At 39.5% G+C, this 19,141-nt stretch overlaps 2 protein-coding genes across 4 annotated transcripts in view; one reads left to right on the top strand and one right to left on the bottom strand.

The window, feature by feature from the left end:
- Nucleotides 1-6,455, bottom strand: part of LOC136885890 (U11/U12 small nuclear ribonucleoprotein 35 kDa protein) — a 38,848-nt gene extending 32,393 nt beyond the window's left edge. The window contains exons 1-2 of one of the 3 annotated variants that reach the window (XR_010861639.2): nucleotides 5,520-6,455; nucleotides 4,964-5,299 (exon numbers count right to left, since the gene is read on the bottom strand). Coding sequence is in view for 1 of the 3 variants with exons in the window: in XM_067158579.2 (XP_067014680.1) it covers nucleotides 5,560-6,255 (696 nt within the window). In the remaining 2 variants the exon portion in view is untranslated. Of the gene's footprint in view, nucleotides 1-4,963; nucleotides 5,374-5,519 lie in introns of all 3 variants that reach the window. The other 2 variants (XR_010861637.2, XM_067158579.2) reach the window with 2 other exon arrangements.
- Nucleotides 6,456-15,918: 9,463 nt separating this feature from the next.
- Nucleotides 15,919-19,141, top strand: part of beg (malonyl-CoA-acyl carrier protein transacylase beg) — a 107,400-nt gene continuing 104,177 nt past the window's right edge. Inside the window, exon 1 of the mRNA XM_067158900.2 lies at nucleotides 15,919-16,068. The gene's annotated coding sequence lies outside the window, so the exon portion shown is untranslated. The remainder of the gene's footprint in view (nucleotides 16,069-19,141) is intronic.

Below are 19,141 nucleotides of genomic sequence, written 5' to 3'. Positions count from 1 at the left end.
AAGAAAGACAAAGACCACATAGGGCTTGAAAATCAAATACGGTACTGTAGGGGTTAGAAAATACGCTGATTGGTGGGCCCCCAACAATCGCACTTCTACCTCTCCTAAGGTAAGATGAATAACATTCAACATAATTTGTGTATGTTTACCTAAGCAGTTCTCTTGATGTTTTACCATTGTTTTAAATTAAATCTTTGGTAAAACTTTATCATTTTTATACGAACAAGAGAGCCCCACAGTACAACAGCTCCGAAGAGCAACTGCTGCTCAGCCCGTAGGCATGCAGATTACGAGGCGTCATCCGTTATTCTTGACTCTCTAGACAAGAGCCATTTTCTCACCGTCAGACAGCTCTTCAATTGTGCTCATGTAGGCCGAGTGTACCTCAAACCAGCCCTCAGATCAGGTAAAAAGCCAGAAATTATAGTATAGGTTAAATTATGCTAATCTCACATCATATTCCTGATAGAGGAGAGATATGGTCTTTATCCTTGTTGAGGATGCATGCACATTGTGCATGTAATCAGCAGCTAGCTTTGCCACTGACTGAAATATCATGCACAGAAATCAACACACACAGATTTTGTGAGCCAACCACCACACAAGAACAATGTGAGCCAATGGCAGACACGAAACAGAGCCCCCGCTATGTGCGGAGAGCAGAGGTGCCAACATTTGAAGTGAATTATCAGTAATCGCCCTCCACCCCTGAGAAAAATTTCGAGTAATTGCACAATAACATTTACACATAACCTGTCAGTTCTGTGATAAAACATTCCTTGTAGCTTGTTTCTCACACAGCAGCTGTTTTTCAGTGTAGTTTTTCTTGAAGCATCCTTCCCACTGCGATGACATTTTCGTCTTCTGAACCATAAGCGATTCCAGTGCTGATGTGCTTAATGTACGCCTCACTTCTTTCACAATCTTTGTCAACTGTCAGGTACACTTAACACAGTAAAATACAACATTACTGAAGGATTTATAGTGGAGAAGAGTAGTGCCCGAGTTCCTTCATTCACAATGAATTTTACAACGCTTATGGGTAGCAAAAGGAAGTCATGATCGAATAAGTTTGTTGTCAACTCACAAGCATTGAAACGAGAACAATTTAGGAGAAAGGCTCAAAAGGATTGAAAATTTTTCCTTCTTTTCTTTTTTTCTGTACAAAATTTTGATCATGATAATGTCAGCTTTATGAACATTAAAATAAGAATAATAATTTACACCACCTTTCCAATAGTTGGCACCTCTTTGTTAAACAACCCTGATGTGTTAGAGCAATGGTTTGTTGTAACTAACCAGGACACATGCAAACAGCTGAAAATACGAGCATGTTAACTTCCATATTGATGGTGACTATTCACTTTTTAAGAGATGTACTAAAAACCACCTTTCAATACAAATCATGACGCATTGGATCACCAAATTAACAAGACATATTAAAATGTAATACAAGTTTCGTCCCTCTGTGGGATATCTTCAGCTACACAGATTATAACACTTAAATTACAGATAATTAAAATAACACTGTATAACAAATTGAAGAGGGGCATTTTGAAAAATCCCATCTCTAGTCTTAATACCACTGAGAAAATATTCGCTCAACACTGTTCCATTAAAATGCAGTTGTTACTATACATACGAACGTCTATGCTGTTACTGTTTATACACTACAAAGTCTGACATCACTAGAGGACCGAGACATTCCACTTCAAATCAATGTCGTAGTTTTGATGACTGTGATAAGCCAGATCTCCAACAACATGTTAAAAATGACATGTTGAAACTGATATGGATAAGAACTATTCGTTCATAGTTGCCGTGTTTTCCAGTGGGATTGGAAAACATTTTTAATCAGTTCATTGTCTGTCTGGCAAAGTTCATATAGGTCATGCTCACACATTCTGAGAAAGTTTTTAAAGCCAAACCCATCTTCTACTTTGAGTCCATCCACATTGTGCCTTCTATTCAGATACTGTCGTACCCACATTTTCCTTTCCTTCCTTCTCATGAATGGCCAATGACATAGATGTTAGGCCCCTTTAAACAACAACAACAATCATCATCCTTACCCTTCTCAAAATCCTAAAAGTGGCAATAATGAAAATACAAGATACCACCTATGTATAAACAAAGGAAGTCAACTTTAACAGGTTTATAAGTGTGGACACAATGTGAAATGAAACAATATTTAGCAGTTAACATGTTATTAAATCTTAATAAGTGGAGACCAGCCTTTACACAGCATTTACCACTACTAAGAATTTGCACCCATCGTCCAAGAGTTTTACCCACGACTGCAAACAACTTTCCAACCACGTTCAAAACCTTTGCATCATGGCCCCAACTAACAATGATTTTTCAAAAGGCAAATTAACAAGATAACTGCTCGCTGTACCATGAAATTAAGGGAGTAAATATTCTGTTATGCACAAAAGAATGAGTCCCACAAGGGCAGAGTACTAGTGAGCATAAAATATGAGCGAGCTCAGTTTGGCATGAAATTTATTAATCCCAAACACTAGCCAGTCGTACTACTGTGGTAAATGTTCCGCACCCAGTTCGTGACAGATCCAACATGGCACAGCTCAGACAATGTCACAGCTGTTACACAAACAACATGGCGTGGCTCGGTTAACGTCAGAGTGAGCTATATAAGGCTGCCAACCTATGAGCCGCTGCATGACAAGAGTGGTGGTGATTATTGTTTTAAGAGGAAGTACAACTAGGCAACCATCCTCGTGTGTGACAAGACAATTGGTCTGGGGGCAAAAGCCCCCAGGTTAGAGCCGTGAAGTGACTCTTAGGCCTCTAATATCCTGCGTGACAAGACCATTGGTCTGAACAGGTTAGGTCCGGCTAGTGACAAGACCATTGGACTGGGGCAAGCAAAGGTGATCTGTGGGCATAAGCCCCGAAGTTAGAGCCGCAAAGCGGCCCTTAGGCCTCTATGGTCCTATTAAAACAGCTCGCAGCACATGGCGCTTAGCAAAGGAGTGGGAGCGCTGTGTTGGCACATGACCTAGTTGAAGTTATTACATCACAATCAACCCCTCTTGTTCTGCGCTACGCATTCCGGAGGTTATGTGAATGATGTTGATCAACGAAATATCACTGTAATATTTGTCACAAATGGAAGATAATAATTGCTTTCACTCATATAAAGTCTCAAATCGGAGGTTGATTAAGAAATAACCCGAAACATTTTATTTTAGAGAATACATACTTTCCTGCCTTACAACTACAATTTCTGCTACATCGCAGCGCTTCCTTAAGTGTTTTGTTTGTCTAACACTGTCATGTGTGATATCTTTGCTCACTGAAGTTCTTCGGTGTCATTTTATTGATTTTTCTCATTCGATGTAATTTGAAGGGCTGTCACTTCATGTGCCCAAACTGATTCATTAAACAATTTATTGGTCCAGGGATCATGCTATTTTTCTTTCAACAAAATACCCGCGCTGGGCATACCGGTATAAATTCAATGTAATTTGAAGGACTGTCACTTCGTGTGCCCTAACTGATTCATTAAACAATTAACTAGTCCAGAGATCATGCCATTCTCCTTTAAATATATATATATATATACTGGTCCAGGGATCATGACTTTATTTTTCTTTCAATAAAATATCCGCGCTGGACATAGGCCTATGGAAAAAAAAAAAAAAAAGAATTCCCATTCATCGGTGCCAGCCCTGGACCTCAAGAAAGAAACAAAAGACGGCGCGAGCAGCGGAATGCAACATAATGGAGCCTTTTACAGCCTATAAGTACATAGGCCTAAACATATTTCTTGCTAGTAACGACAGTATTTCTTAATCAACCTGCGATTTGAGACTTTGAGTAAAATCAATTACTATCTTCCATTTGTGACAAATATTACAGTGATATTTTGTGGATCAACATCATTCACATAACCCATTCCAGAAAATAATATCCGTGTACGGGGACCATGCTCTTATTCCAAGGTGGCTCAGCAGTAATTTTATCAGTTCAAATATCGTAAGACTTACAGCTCATCCCTCTTCCTCATAGGCTTTTATCAATCTATCACCAGAAGATTGATTTCATTTTTAGGTAGATTTCAGCCGTAGAATGGCACTTTGACTGCCCTGTTCAACATTCTGGGTTCAAATCCGGATGAGGATGAGAGAAATACCTAAGAGTTTTTTGTATATATCGGTCAGGCTCTGTCATAGGCGCCTAATTATTGTAGCTTGAGATATCTTTAACGCTGCTGCTGTTCTTTCTACAAATATGTTAACATCTTTCAGTAGGCCTCAAAATATTCCTGTAAGGCACACACCATGTCGCGAGCTTGACCACGAATAACTAAGCCGTGCCTCCCCATTACACTTGGCTTTTTTCGAGGTGAATGAATTCTTAGTTGTACTTGTTATTGTTCAGCGGCGCTCTGAACGGATTGCAACATTTTGTAGTTCAGTAAATGACAAGGTGTTAAAAATTACACTATACTACACGATACCAAAATTTACACTAAAATGCCAGTCTTGATAACAATACACTTATTAAAACGAACACAATACTGTAGCACTAGAAATATTTTAATTTCAAAAACACACTATACAGATAATTATATCACTCAAAGCAGACTGTTATATAGCCCAGCCACATGTGCTATGGTATACTAATTGGCAACGTGGACCTGCCTCTCAGAGCTTTAAGACAGAGGTGGGGGTGGGGGGGGGGGGGGTAGGGAAAGGGAGAGAGCGTGTCTAGCTGGGATTGGCTTAAACGGGACGCGTGTATTGGTTGCCATAGTAACCTGCCACTTCTTACTACCACGCTGAGAGCTGTCGGAACACGCATGTTGTTTTAATAGCACTATAGTATCCCATGTGACAAGACCATTGGTCTGGACATGTTAAGTCCGGCTAGTGACAAGGCCCTGGAAAAAAATTGCAAAATGACAAAAAGTAATGTTATGTGGCTGTTCACTTACCTTCATTGGTGCGGTGGATATAAGGTGTTGGCTGCGAGTAGGAACCGGTGGATCCTTTCTTCCCAGGAATGGCAGTATTTAAACACATGTTCTGCCAAGTAACCTATGAATTGTATCTTGCACTCTGATATGGGTAGGGATTCACTCATTGTGCATTACTTCCTTTCTATTGTGTTAGTGTGCACAGTAATATCTTGTCCCGTGGGAGATTGTTGGTTCAATTGCAAATGAATAAATTTCTCGTTCTGGAGGCAGTTATATGCCTTCCGGCAATCCAATACTATTGTTGCGCCAGTAAGAATATACTGCCTAATAATGTGACACTGTCACGGGAATCTATGGGCACAAGAAATAACTTTTTATTGTTGGCTCTTCTTCCTTTATGGTTGCCAGGATCTACCAAACCATCCCTGTAAGTATTCTTGCATGAATTAAAACTGTCACTGTGTATATCCAAGAAATGCACCATTATTTGAGTTCCTACTGGGCTAGTACCCACGTTTTTTCCAAACAGCAGCAACACACTTTCTCCATTGAATACCTGAAGTTTACTTACCTAATGATCCAAAGTTCCTTCCTGACAGCCAAATCACAAATCAATTAGGGTACTTCTCTTCCACATAATTCCTAGACTTGCCGAAACGATCACGACTTTTATGGGACTCTGATTTCCTGTTACCTTCCCCTCTGCCGTTACTTTTGCAGCGGTCTTCTCGTCCGTACGGAGACGACGATATGGGCTTCTCGTCACGTATTTTAAACAACTCTGACGATCTCCGCAACTGTTCATCTGCAATCAGAGGTTTCCGAAACGGTCGTGCTCGTCCACCAAATCGTAACTGCCCCGATTCTTTCTTCCCACCAAATCCTCCTCCTAACCTGCGAGGCACCCAACCAGGAAGCACTCTTTCACATTCAAAATCGACAAACACTTCCGAACCGTTCAACAAACCTCTGTTTCCGCTAACATATGCATGTTTAGCTGACGATGAGCGTTCATATTCAACAAAAGCGTAGCACTTAGAAACTCCAGTTACAATATCTCTTACTAGGCGACATCTCCGTATAGTACCATAGTTAGAGAAAAATGACTTCACTTGTCGTTCTGTCGTCTCTCTTGTGAGACGAGAAATGAATATGGTACATTCTGGTCTCCCTTCTACTTTCGGATCACAAATATATTCTGCAGTAAGAGCCCTCACAATGGCTCGATCGTGAGGCTCAGTATCCGTACCATCAATACTGCCAGCTTTCAATGGATCGTAATATTTATACGTAGACCATACAGCCATTTTCCACGTAACTTAAAACTGTTCTGTTCAAAGAGAATGAGTAGAGGTTCTGTTCTTTTGTTTTACACAAAGAGAATAAGTTTTACACATATGCTTCGCACCTCGCACTTTCTTCTTCTTTCTTGAGGAGGTAGGTTTGGGATTAAGACCACTATTTCCCAGTCACAAGTCCTACTTAATATTTCACTGGAGTCACTTTACGATACACTCACATCAGAAATAACCGTTTTAGACACAAGTATACTGGGTTATATGTAATAAGAAAAAACACTATTCTGTTCTTCGTGAGTAGAGCCATACAAAATATTACACTTTAGGAACTTCTGGAATACATATTATCCGCGCACTTTTTGTCTTGTCTTGTCTTGCTGATATTTTTTTGGGATTCAAAAGACTTTTTCCCAGTCACAAGATCATTAATATGTTACACTTATATCACAAAAACACACGTTTACTACACGAATGTCCGATTTTAGCATGATGCACTTAAGGAAGTAAGATTATATCGGGTATGAGGAGGGTTATGGAGGTAGTACATTCGGGACTGAGCAAATACACAAAGAACTTAGTAAGCTGGAATAGGAGTAACGAGTGACGCTGTACGAGATCGGAAAATAATAAGAACCTTGAAACAGTATCTACTCACCAGGGACATTGAGAAGTGCCACCTCACAAACATGTCGGAACAAAACCAACTGCAAAACTAAATCATGATTACAATTTTATGCGAGTGTTATCAAGGTACTCATTTAAAATAGTAATGATCGTAGGCGAAGGTTGGTGCAACAAAACTGAAAGTCGTGTAGGGAAAGATACTTGGACTTTAAGTAATTTCTGCCCGCGCACTTTTTAGTGATAGATTTACACCCTAGTGCTGAAGCGGTCGACTTTGGTTATCTTCGAGATTCGTATTGGCAGCCTTTGAAACACAAACTAAGAATCGCTTATCATCGCTGTGCGCCATCTGGCGTACACTATAAGTACTCGTACTGTTGTTGTTTACACAGCAAAGCCAAACCATAGAATTCATGCTAGGAACAAGTTTCGCAACGGGAAATGTTATATAGTATTAAATATTGTGTGTGTGACACAGTTGTTAGCTTAAAATAATAAAGGTTTATAAAATTCATATCGATCGATCATATTATCGATTCAATTCAGATTTCATTTCCATTCAGTTGGCAGTATTGACGGAACCCTTCTTACTTCTCCAACGAGTACAAAAATCTATCACTAAAAAGTGCGCGGATAATAGGGATCCTTATGGACTTTAGCTAAACAAAACTAAAAAAACACTTAACTAGGATGTAACAAGAGTAAAACACTCACTTAACTAGGATGTAACAAGAGTAAAACACTAGCAAGACCCCATTGAACATAAGGGCAAGAATACAAGCCATTGAATATGTAAACACTATACAACAATAGAATAATAACAAAAATCTACAAAATTGTAAACAAAATCTTAACAACAAAATTGTAAAAATTGTAAATATCATAACTGCAAACTGTACATGCTGTAACTGTAAAACCTTCTGTACATAATGTAAAGCCGCAAATTTTCTGTACAACCAGCTTACCTTCTGTACATAATGTAAAGCCGCAAATTTTCTGTACAACCAGCTTATGTAACAAAAAATTAATAACACACATTGTAAATATCCTAATAACCTCCCAATAAAAAAATAAAAAACAGGGGTAAAGGATATCCACATGCACACAAATCCACATTGTAACCAGCAATATCAAAACAGACAATCAACCCAGAACAAGAGGAAGACGAAAACATAAAACAACCACAATTGGAAAAACAAAACTGAAAAATCCAAAATTGTAAAAGTATCACATTGTAAAAATACCACATTGTGCATAACTGTATATAATGGAAGATCAATAAATACTTAGCCGAGAGGTCGAGACCCCCTCCCAACTCCTTCACCAACACAAATCTCCGTCCCTCTCTCTTCCAACTCCAGCAATCCTCCAAACCCGCCGAATATCCTGGCCAGAGAGAAGGCGTTACCTTCTAGGTGGCCCGCCCCTTCCCTTCGGGAAGGGGAATGAAAACTTCCCCCTTGGTCCTTGGTAAAACACTAGGGTCGTGATACATTCTCCGGGAACGTATAGAAGTGCCACTTCTCTGCATTCCTGAAAAACAACTGAATTTCGATAGCGTAATTACAATTTGATTTGAGTATTGTCAATATGCTCGTTAAGAATAGTGACGATGTGTGGCGAAGGTTGTGATAGCAAGACTGAAACACGAGTAGGCAAAGGTACGTGTAATCTAATTAATTTCCGCAGTAAAATTTCCTGGTGTCGTGCGTATTGGGGGCATTGGAAAAATAAATGGTCGCTGTCTCCATAATTATGTCCACATGAAGAAGATGAGTCATTCTTGATATAAAAACGGTGTAGGTACACAGGGGTTAGCGAATGATTGAAACGTAATCTAATAATGTTAGTAATGTGACGTCGCGTGTACTTACCGTTTGCAAACCACGGTTTTATTGGGATGTTAGGTTGCAACTGATAATAGTATTGTCCTTTCGTACTAGCGATAGACGCCATTGTGTGTGCCATGCAAGCTGAGCTTCATGTTTAATACGTGGGAAGAAATCGGAGACCGGAATTTTGATTTGTAATAAATGATCGGTATCTGCACTTGCTTCTTTGGCTGCTAAATCGGCTATATCGTTACCTACGTGTTGACTATGCCCTTTTATCCATAATAACGTTATAAAAAAGCCAGACGCCTCGAGTTGGAAAAGAAGATATTTAACATCGTAAACATACGTATTTTGACTTTGGGAGAAAGATTGTAGAGCTTGTAGCACACTTTGGGAATCACTGAAAATATTTATTTTTCTGTAATTCAAATGCTGGACATATAAAAGAGCTTGGTATATGGCATATAGTTCTGCTGTAAAAATAGTTAAACTATTCGGCAACGGCAGCCTCCGCATGGGGGAAGTTGTAATAATAATAAAATAGTGTGTGTTTGTGGATCAAAAAATGCTGCTCCAACTCCAGTACACGATTTTGAACCATCGGAAAATTTTTTTTTTTGCTAGGGGCTTTACGTCGCACCGACACAGATAGGTCTTATGGCGACGATGGGATAGGAAAGGCCTAGGAGTTGGAAGGAAGCGGCCGTGGCCTTAATTAAGGTACAGCTCCAGCATTTGCCTGGTGTGAAAATGGGAAACCACGGAAAACCATCTTCAGGGCTGCCGATAGTGGGGCTCGAACCTACTATCTCCCGGATGCAAGCTCACAGCCGCGCGCCTCTACGCGCATGGCCAACTCGCCCGGTCATCGGTAAAAAGGTGATAATCTACAGAATTTAATAAACCTTTAAATTTCTTATGAGCAGGTGGTTTGAGGGTAGGTGCACGAATAGATTGATTCGACGAACCAAAGGGCACAATCATAATAGATGGACGGAATATTTGAATATCATAGATATATGAGTACACATTCAAGCGTGGTGTTCGCAAAATGGCCTTGGGAATATGTTGCATTTCAACGTATGCCATATATATTGCGGGGTATTGATGATTATGAGGAGGACGCTGTTGGTAATATTCATGTAGTAATTTTAATTTAGGGAATATAATGGAGTTCGATCGACTAATATGTTTGAGTAGAAATTTTTTTCGAAACTTTTAACCTTCGAATATGAAGCGGTTCTTCTGAAGTTGGTGTTGTTCTAAGGGTGTTCGGTCTCGTTTTAGAGTTGCTTACTCGTGTTTAACGAGGCCTAGCTCTTCCCACAGTCCACGAAATGTACTTCATTAAGTGCAAAGGGAAGGCCAACATAATGTACATTACATACTTCATTTATTCACAAAACTATTTACACTGTACAAAATATACATTAGGACGCCGTGGTCCATGTTGTAGCGCACAAACACAATACTGTTACCCACGCTCGTCCAAGTCTCGGCAAGGTTCTTAAACACTACTAAAGGTTGGGCTCAACGCGAGACGAGCTGCTATTGGTTAACGAAATGACGTCACAGTAGGAGCAAAGCAGCCGAGCCCAGAGCGCGCAGATCAGTAGGAATCTTGTAATACCAGCAAACATCACAGTTTCTCAGAACTAACTGCAGACCAGACAAAGTTTACTGCTGTAATAAGATTGAAAGAGAATACAGCATAGTAAGTTTTCATTATTTCTATTACGAATAAGGCGTAAATGTAACGAGACGGCATACTGACCAACGCTTGAAATTTATTAACAAATCCAAGTTCCTCTATTTAGTTTGAGGAAGGTTCTCTCAAATCTATCAACATAAATATTTAGAGATATGAAATGTTTGTAATATTAAATGTTGACAGCAGAACTTCCGTAAATGAATTACCGTACGTTAACATACGATATACTGATTCATTTTCGCAGGTATCGAGTTTAAAGCTCAACACATATTATAACAGCAGCAGAAACAAGTTCATATTCAAAACCATGCGTAGATATCCCTACTTTCTAAAATTAAAGAATAAAAAAGAATAGGAAAAACAGTTAATTAGAACACAGTCCTACCTGTGAGATCAGATGTCATGAAGTGGTTGCTTTTGAACATAAAATTTACTGCCGTGCCTTTCGCCGATGAGCTGCTATGGATCTTTCAGTCCTTGCCCGAAAGTTCATTTGTCGTATGCGTATAAATGTTCTAACATACATTTTTACTATTTCTGGTGGTACAGCGAGGAATTTACTGCTAATTATTTGACACACTTTGCGTATAATATTAGGCATGCGTGACAGTTCAGCACGTCCGTGATCTGTTCTTCTCCATTTTTTGCTCCGAAGACTGTGGAACTGACGAATTTCTCAGGAATAATTGTGCACTTACTGGGCTACTACTGTAAATGCTACCGAGATGGTTCTCTGTAGGTACTGCATATTTTTTCAAGTTCTTGGGAGGTAAATGCAGTAATTCTGCTCTTAAATCGCGAACATAACTGGCATCAGTAAAATGCCGCGAGCACAGAGTAGAAGTAGCTACATTGAAGAAATCCTTCCTTTTATATTTTTGTATCCAAACATTTTGCAGGTCTGAAGCTTTAGGAAATGAATGATACGCGATATCTGTTCCATTCGTCTTTCTGCTGTATGACAGACAGCCAGTTACTGCACATCCAGGCATTGGTGTCAGTTATTTCGAACAGATATAATCTGCTTTAGCCTAACAAATTTAAGAAATTTTATTCACACTCAAAATTTCGTAAAATGACACGCAAGTGGCACGAGGGCTGGAACGGGGTCCACTCAGCCTTGGGAGGTCGACTGAGTAGAGGTGGGTTCGATGCCCACCTCAGCCATCCTGGAAGTGGTTTTCCGTGGTTTCTCACTTATCCTCCAGGCAAATGCCGGGATGTTACCTAACTTAAGGCCACGGCCGCTTCCTTCCCTCTTCCTTGTCTATCCCTTCCGATCTACCCATCCGTCCACAAGATTTTTTGTTCAGCATAGCAGGTGAGACCGCCTGGGTGAGGTACTGGTCATCCTCCCCAGTTGTATCCACGACCCAGAGTCTGAAGCTCCAGGACACTGCCCTTGAGGCGGTAGAGGTGGGATTCCTCGCTGAGTCTCAGAGAAAACCAACCCTGAAGGGTAACCAGATTAAGAAAGAAGAAAGAAATACACACACTACAATGATGCTGTGAACACAGAAATGTCATTCCAGATACTACTACACTCTTCACGCAACTAACGAAAAGAAAATAAGTGCCGAAACACTGCAACTTAACAGAGATCTCACAGAAACGAACTACGACACACACACTACGCAAAATACAGTAGGCCACTGTATAAACCAATAGCAATATACGGAAGGAAACTACGTATAGATATTACGTGGAAATCCTTTCTTTATAAGATAGACAGCGATAAACAACGAAATAAGATACCGGTACACGTGCGGTTGCATGCTACACAGTTACGGTGCTCCTGTGATGACGTCACGAGCAGGACGAGAGAAAACTAACATCTACTGCGCAGCCAATCTGGGCCACCCGTGAGTCTCGGAACTCACTGACGCCGGTGAGGCGCGTGAAGGCTCGCTCCCACCTAGTGGAATCGAATCGAACCGAACAGCCGAAATTTCCACTCGACCGCTCACATCTAGCGGAACAGAATCGAACGGGATTCTACGGGAAACTTCAGGCTTGCAATGGACAGTCTGATAGAAGGTGTGAGGAGGCAGAAAATTACGAGAGATCGGAGAAGTTTCTAGGTGCATGAAATTAACAAGAGAGCCGAAAGAAGAGTATTCAAACTTATTTGAATGTTTATTGCGCGATGAAGCTAAGTCTCTACGGTAGGCCTACTTCAGAGTTACTGTATTGCAATTTCAACAACTATTTCAGATAGTAGGATTTAACAGAAGAAATCCAATTTGCAGGAGGAAATGCTACCTCAGATGCAATAGGAGTCCGTGATCATTTTTAAAACAACTTTAATGCAGCAGATTGTGTCCTGTGGCAGGATGAAATTATTAACCGAGGTAGCCTCAACATTATATTTTTATAATTTGCTTAACGTCGCACCGACACAGATAGGTCTTATGGCGACGATGGGATAGGAAAGGGCTAGGACCGTGGCGTTAATTCAAGTACAGGCCGAGCATTTGCCTGGTGTTAAAAATGGGGAAACCACGGAAAACCATCTTCAGGGCTACCGACAGTAGGTTTCGAACCCACTATCTCCCGAATGAAAACTCACATCTACGCGATCCTAACCGCACGGCCAACTCTCTGTAACATTAATTAAAGACCGTGAAGTGTATTTATTGTCCATAACAGAGCAATTTAGTATACATTAGCCTACTATTTGTTAGGAACACATATACGACAGTTTGAAACCCAGGGAATGCCACTTAGAAATCGTTCACTGTAAATATAGTAAACACTTAAATATAGATCCCATATGAGATGTGGTGTCAAGTATCGTACCGATAAAGGCCTACCGTATGTGGACTCCAACATAACATGCTTTTGTGATGAAGTCAACAAAAATTGAGATAAATTGTATATTGACTACAGTAACCTACCACAGAATTGAATATTCTAGTAAGTTTGGTTTTTCATAGCCTTGCTTATTTCCTCCCAGGCATTAGGCTATTTTTTACGTTGTTGTAGTAATGCTCGTGGGTCTTGTAGTAGAGGAAATTATATTTTTGAATTAAATTGGGAAGTTTTTCCGTGTCTTGTGTTAATAAATTAAATAAACTAACACAAAACAGAACGTTCCCGACCGTATCAAAGAAACAGCTGTCTTTCCAGCTGAAGCTGATACACATTTGCCGCTAAATGGTCGCCCGAAAGATCTCGACCCGACTATCTACGAAGTTGCACGAATCTTGATAATTCTGTTCGATTCCACTCCGCTAGTCGAAAAATATTCTTGGCAGAGAATCCTGTTCCGTTCGGTTCGATTCGATTCGACTCGTGGCGATCGCCATCTCTATCTCCCATTTAAACACATGTTAAAAACAAATTCTGTTCGGTTCGATTCGATTCCATTCCACTAGGTGGGAGCGGGCCTTGACTCTGTCGCCCTTCCACTCGGGCTGTAGCAGTCTGATTGTGCTGACCTCTGACGAAAGAAAACACATGTCGTTCAACAAAGGGCACCCACACTGATACGTAATGCAGAAAATTGTAATCGATCCAAAGCTAATAGACTTTGTTTAGAAGCTAAATCAATTATATGTGCACTGTAATCAAGAGTAGAACGAATGGTTGCACGGTATAGCTGTAATGCTGACAAGGGGTCAGCACCCCATGCACGTTTCGTTACTGTTCGTAAGATATTGATGTATCGATCAGATTTTCTCATTAAAGACTGTATTTGAGGATGCCATGTTAGCCTTTGGTCTATATAAATGCCTAAATATAAATGCTGTGGGACAAAGGGGATGTTATAATCATCGAAAGTAATAGGACTTTTATCAAAAACTCTTTTGTTAGTAAAAATCATCGCCGCACACTTATTTAAGGAAAGAGAAAGTCCATGGGTCCATAGCCACCGAAAAACTAGACTTAAAACATGGGATATTGTAGCTCTACAATTGTCAATGTTGTGGTGTGAACAATAAAGTACATAATCATCTGCATAGGCTAGAATTCGGGCATACGGTGTTACTATAGATTCTAGATCTTTCATATAGAGAGAAAACAAAATGCCGCTTAGTATTGATCCCTGTGGCAATCCCTGCGATGTGAGCCGGCTATCAATTTTATCTTGAGTTGATTTAATTGTTAAACTACGATTGGTGAATAATTGCTGTAAAATAGAAATGAATCTGATGGGAAATCCATAGGTAGATAACTTCTCCCATAGGATATGTAATAAAACGGCATCATAGGCGCCTTTTATATCGAAGAAAACTGCAATAGTAGATAACTTCCGCCCTTTTGCTAATAAGATATCCAAAAGGAATATAATAATAGGATCCTGTGTACTATGACCGCGCATAAAAGCGAATTGGTACTTAGGTAATAACGAATAATATTCTAATATCCACGCCATTCTTTTCATTAGGATTTTACAAAAAAAAAAAAAATCCGATACATGATCCCATTTCAATTCCGTGAAAATTGTCACGTACAGTGGGTCGTTTGGTGGGCTTTAAAATGGGAGTTATAAAAACATTGTTCTATTGCATTGGCACTTGTAATGTCTCAAAAATGCCATTGTAATATTGTAGTAAGTGGATATGGGCTTGGGAAGGCAATGCCTTTAGCCTAAAATACGTGATCGCATCAGGTCCTGGAGAGGAACTATTAACGTTATATAGGACAGATTGAAGTTCATTATATGTGATTGGTTTTAATAATAAATTAAAATGACAAGAATCACCCACAGAGGAGGGTATAAAGGGGGGATTTACTGATACTGGGGCGAGAATGTGCAGAAAGTCCTCTAAAACTTGTCGAGGAAATGAAAAGTTAGCTTGATATTGAAACGTTCTTGTAATCATGCGAATGACATTCCAGAATTTCGCGGCTGGTAGCTGTGGAGTTAAAGTAGAAATGAAAGATTGCCATGCCTTACGTTTCTTGGTGTTAAAAATTAGCTTTGTCTTTGCTATATGATTACGTAATTGGAAGTAAAGATGTTGTGTCATAGATTGACGATATTGTTTAAATAATTGTTTTCTCTTAATAATGAGGTCGTGGCATTCTTTATCCCACCATTTTATTACATACTCCGGGGGGGAGCTCATTACCTTAAGAGGTCTGCACGGGTGGACAGCGCCTCTGAGATGGAACATATTTAAATAATGAGTTAAATAGGGAATCAAGGTTCACCTCGCACAATGCTCACCGTCAAAGAATGTTTACTTTGCTTCCAGTAGCAGAGTTACCAATGTCTTCATTCACCAAGTCTCCAAACGGACAGTAAGTTTACTTTATAGTGTCTCAAAGTGCGGTATATTTGACAGCTCTATGGGACGTTTAAGAGTTTTTCACTGTTAGTATCATTCAAGCCCAAACACATGCATTGCTTATATGGGATTCATTGTAGTGTATTATGTTTTAAAATACGTACATATAACTGTGAACAGAATGAAGTTTACTACGCCTTATGTGAATTTCATGTCATAATATTGGCAACAATTAATAACAAAGACATTCAAGGATCATGGTTGCCATGTGCTATTTGAAGGAAGGGCGTTTGAAGTTGAACTAAAGAGCTCAAGGATCGTGAAAGAGCTGGTATCCGAAGAAGTGACAATGAGCTGTATTTTTCAGTGTTATTGAATCCTCTCTCATCTTAAGCACATTTTTTTTAATGGAAAGGTAGCGATGGAAGTTATTTTATTTTTGTACTTTTCTTATCAGGAATTTTAGTGACATCCATGTCTTGAAATGTCTAAGGTTAGGATAGATATTGCATAAAATGAATTTCATTGCAAAGTCCGTATTGTCGGTAGTGTCGATTTTAAAGGTACACAGAGCCCAAACCTTTCTCCCGAAGAAGAAGCCAAAAATATTTGTAAGATGTGTCTGCTATAACAGACGGATCGAGTCTGACTTCTCTGGGGCAGGGCAGACGAGGACGAATATTCAACTACGGCACAACCTTTCTCCTTGTGTGCGCTTACATTCAAACATTCCGCCTGCCTCATAAACTTTTAACTAAGAATTATCAACACATCATCTCGCCAATATTAGAAGAACTCGATCATCGAATTTTTAATGTTCAATAATTTTATCTTCATTTCAACAGAACAAAACAAGCAACTGAACTCCTACGTTTTAAGAACATTCTTCGAATTTTATCATGTATTTTAACTTGACGTATTCGGTAACTCGAATCATATTTTAATGTGTATTTGTGACCTTATCTATTTTCATTCATCTTACAAGTATTTTCGGTTAATGTCTACAAAAGAAGGGAAACATGTCCTGACACTTGTTAATGCAATTTTAATTAAATATTTTTATAGTATTGTAAAGGTGGAATCTTTGACTGTACCTTTAAAAAGTATAGGCTAGACATGTTACACAAGAATATACACTGATAGTCTTGATATTCTTGCGATCATTGGGGACGCCTTTGAAATCCCCAGCGGTGTCAGCAGTCATTGGTAGATGGCAATGGAATGATTAATTGTTTGTAACATGCACTGACTGGCTTGATGGAACGACTGTAAGCTGATGATTATTAAATAGGCTTGTCCCTATTTGGTCTGGCGTTTTGCAGCGCTACATCAAGGGCTGAATAGCCTATACAAACTCGAACAGATGAAGCTAAGCAAATAAGGTGGCAGGATGTGCTTTCAAAATGGACATGAACATGACAGACTCGACGGACAAGCTGCGGTTTGAGCAACAACTGCTGCGGGTGTTTTGTTAACTTGCACTTGCAAAGAAAAAAAAAGGAAGGAAAAACAATAAAAAGAATCAACTTTGGTAAAGTAAGCTAAGTGGATATCTAGGAGGCAGAATAAGGGTATCTTTAGTCTCCTCAGTAAAGAAATATTACTAGAAGATATAACTTACACTCACTTCGATTTTTAAGTTTTTTTAGAGAGTTTGTTATTTTTCAGCTTAATTCTTCTATCTTATTTAACACCCCAGATGCTTTTAATTTTTATTTTAACCAAAGTAGTCTTATTTTATTATAATATAATTTGGCGACTTAGAGAGGTCTTATGGCGACAGTGGGATGGGACATGGTGAGGACTGGCTATCATTTCCCCAGTGTAAAAGTGGCAAATCACCGAAAGCCATCTCAAGGCTGCCAAGAGTGGGGTTTGAATCCACTATCTCCCAAATGCAAGCTCGGAGCAATATGCCTTAAACTGCATAGTCAACTTGCTCGATGGCTAAGGGAGTGTTTGGACAAATTTCAGTAAAATATAGTAAAATATTATGCAAAAATGAACTGTTATGGAGGGTAAGAGAAGTAGAGGGAGACCAAGATGATGATGGTTCGACTCAGTTTCTAAGGATTTAAAGATAAGTATAGAACCAACTGAGGCCACAACACTAGTTGCAAACAAAGGATTGTGGCGACATTTAAAAAATTCACAGAGGCTTGCAGACTGAACGCTGAAAGGCATAAAGGTCTATAAGGATGATGTATGTATGCATTTACCAATAGTGGTCCCTATTCCTAATAACATATAGATATGGTCATTGCTATACAGTTCAATTAACTTCACTACTTGAGACCTACTGGAGGTCGGCCACAATCACAGCAAAGTCTGCACAATGTTTAGCTGCCCTCTTCGGTTCAAGAGTGTTTCCTTCGACTGTGACCTCTATGTCCATCAATTTTAGTTGGTTATAGTTGTCATTCCTCATAATATGCCCAAGGTAGGCGGTCTTTCTTTTCTTGATTGTACACACCAACATTTGTTGTCGTCTCATGCGCCTGAGTTCAAGACAAGATCCATAGCATCCTTCGGAAAACCCACATCTCGAAAGCAACAGCCTAAATTCTTTTTTCTCTGCTAATCTTCGGTCCCTTTCGTGTGAGTTCAGCTCTTTTGTCAGTGATGCATGGAGCATGCTTGACTTACAGCAGGGAATAATAGATAAGTAAAATTAAAAATCCACCTTTTTAATACTAATATTAAACCAAATAAGTTATAACATTTACTCATATTTGGCTGAAGATGACACTCACCAGCGTCAAAACTAGTTCCAAGTAAATGTTATAACTTATTTGGTTTAATATTAGCATTAAAAAGGTGGATTTTTAATTTTACTTACTATTATTCTCGGTTCAATATGGACTTAAAAATGAAATTCTTAAATTTAAATTCAGCAGGGATACAAGTGTGCGTGCATTGTGCAACAAAATACCGGCGTAAATAGGGAATAACTAAACCCAAATATATCTTTTATTACACACACACTGTCAATGCCATATGATCAATTTTTTAATGCTTCATTAAGAATTGAAAATGTTTTCAAATAGTACTTGATAACCCGAACTGGTCATATCTGAGAAAGAAAAGAAGATCAGAAGTGAAAGGATGAAGAGGTTCTGGGAGGAGGAGGAGGAGGAGGAGGAGGAGGAGGAGGAGGAGGAGGAGGAGAAGAAGAAGAAGAAGAAGAAGAAGAAGAAGAAGAAGAAGAGAAAGCCTTAAGTTCAATGCGGTCCACAGGCGGCCAAACTCGGAAACAAGAAGTACTCGTTAACATTGATGCTTTCACGGCCCGTACTTGTAGACATGGGCTTATGCCGTGTCGAGAAACCGAGGTGAAACTCTTTATGTTTCGCGGAAAACTTTGCTCTGCATCTTCAGGAGAAAAATGTCTTGACTGTTCACGAGGAAGTCTTCTTTGATTTAGGATTCTTTTACCGTTGGATCTGTAGTGGTACGCTCATTTGTCACCACATGGTGGCACAGCGCTT

Source organism: Anabrus simplex, chromosome X, assembly GCF_040414725.1.
Source record: "Anabrus simplex isolate iqAnaSimp1 chromosome X, ASM4041472v1, whole genome shotgun sequence".
Lineage (NCBI taxonomy): Eukaryota > Metazoa > Arthropoda > Insecta > Orthoptera > Tettigoniidae > Anabrus > Anabrus simplex.
Note: the sequence above shows the minus strand (reverse complement) of the source record. Positions and strands in the feature narration are given on the sequence as shown.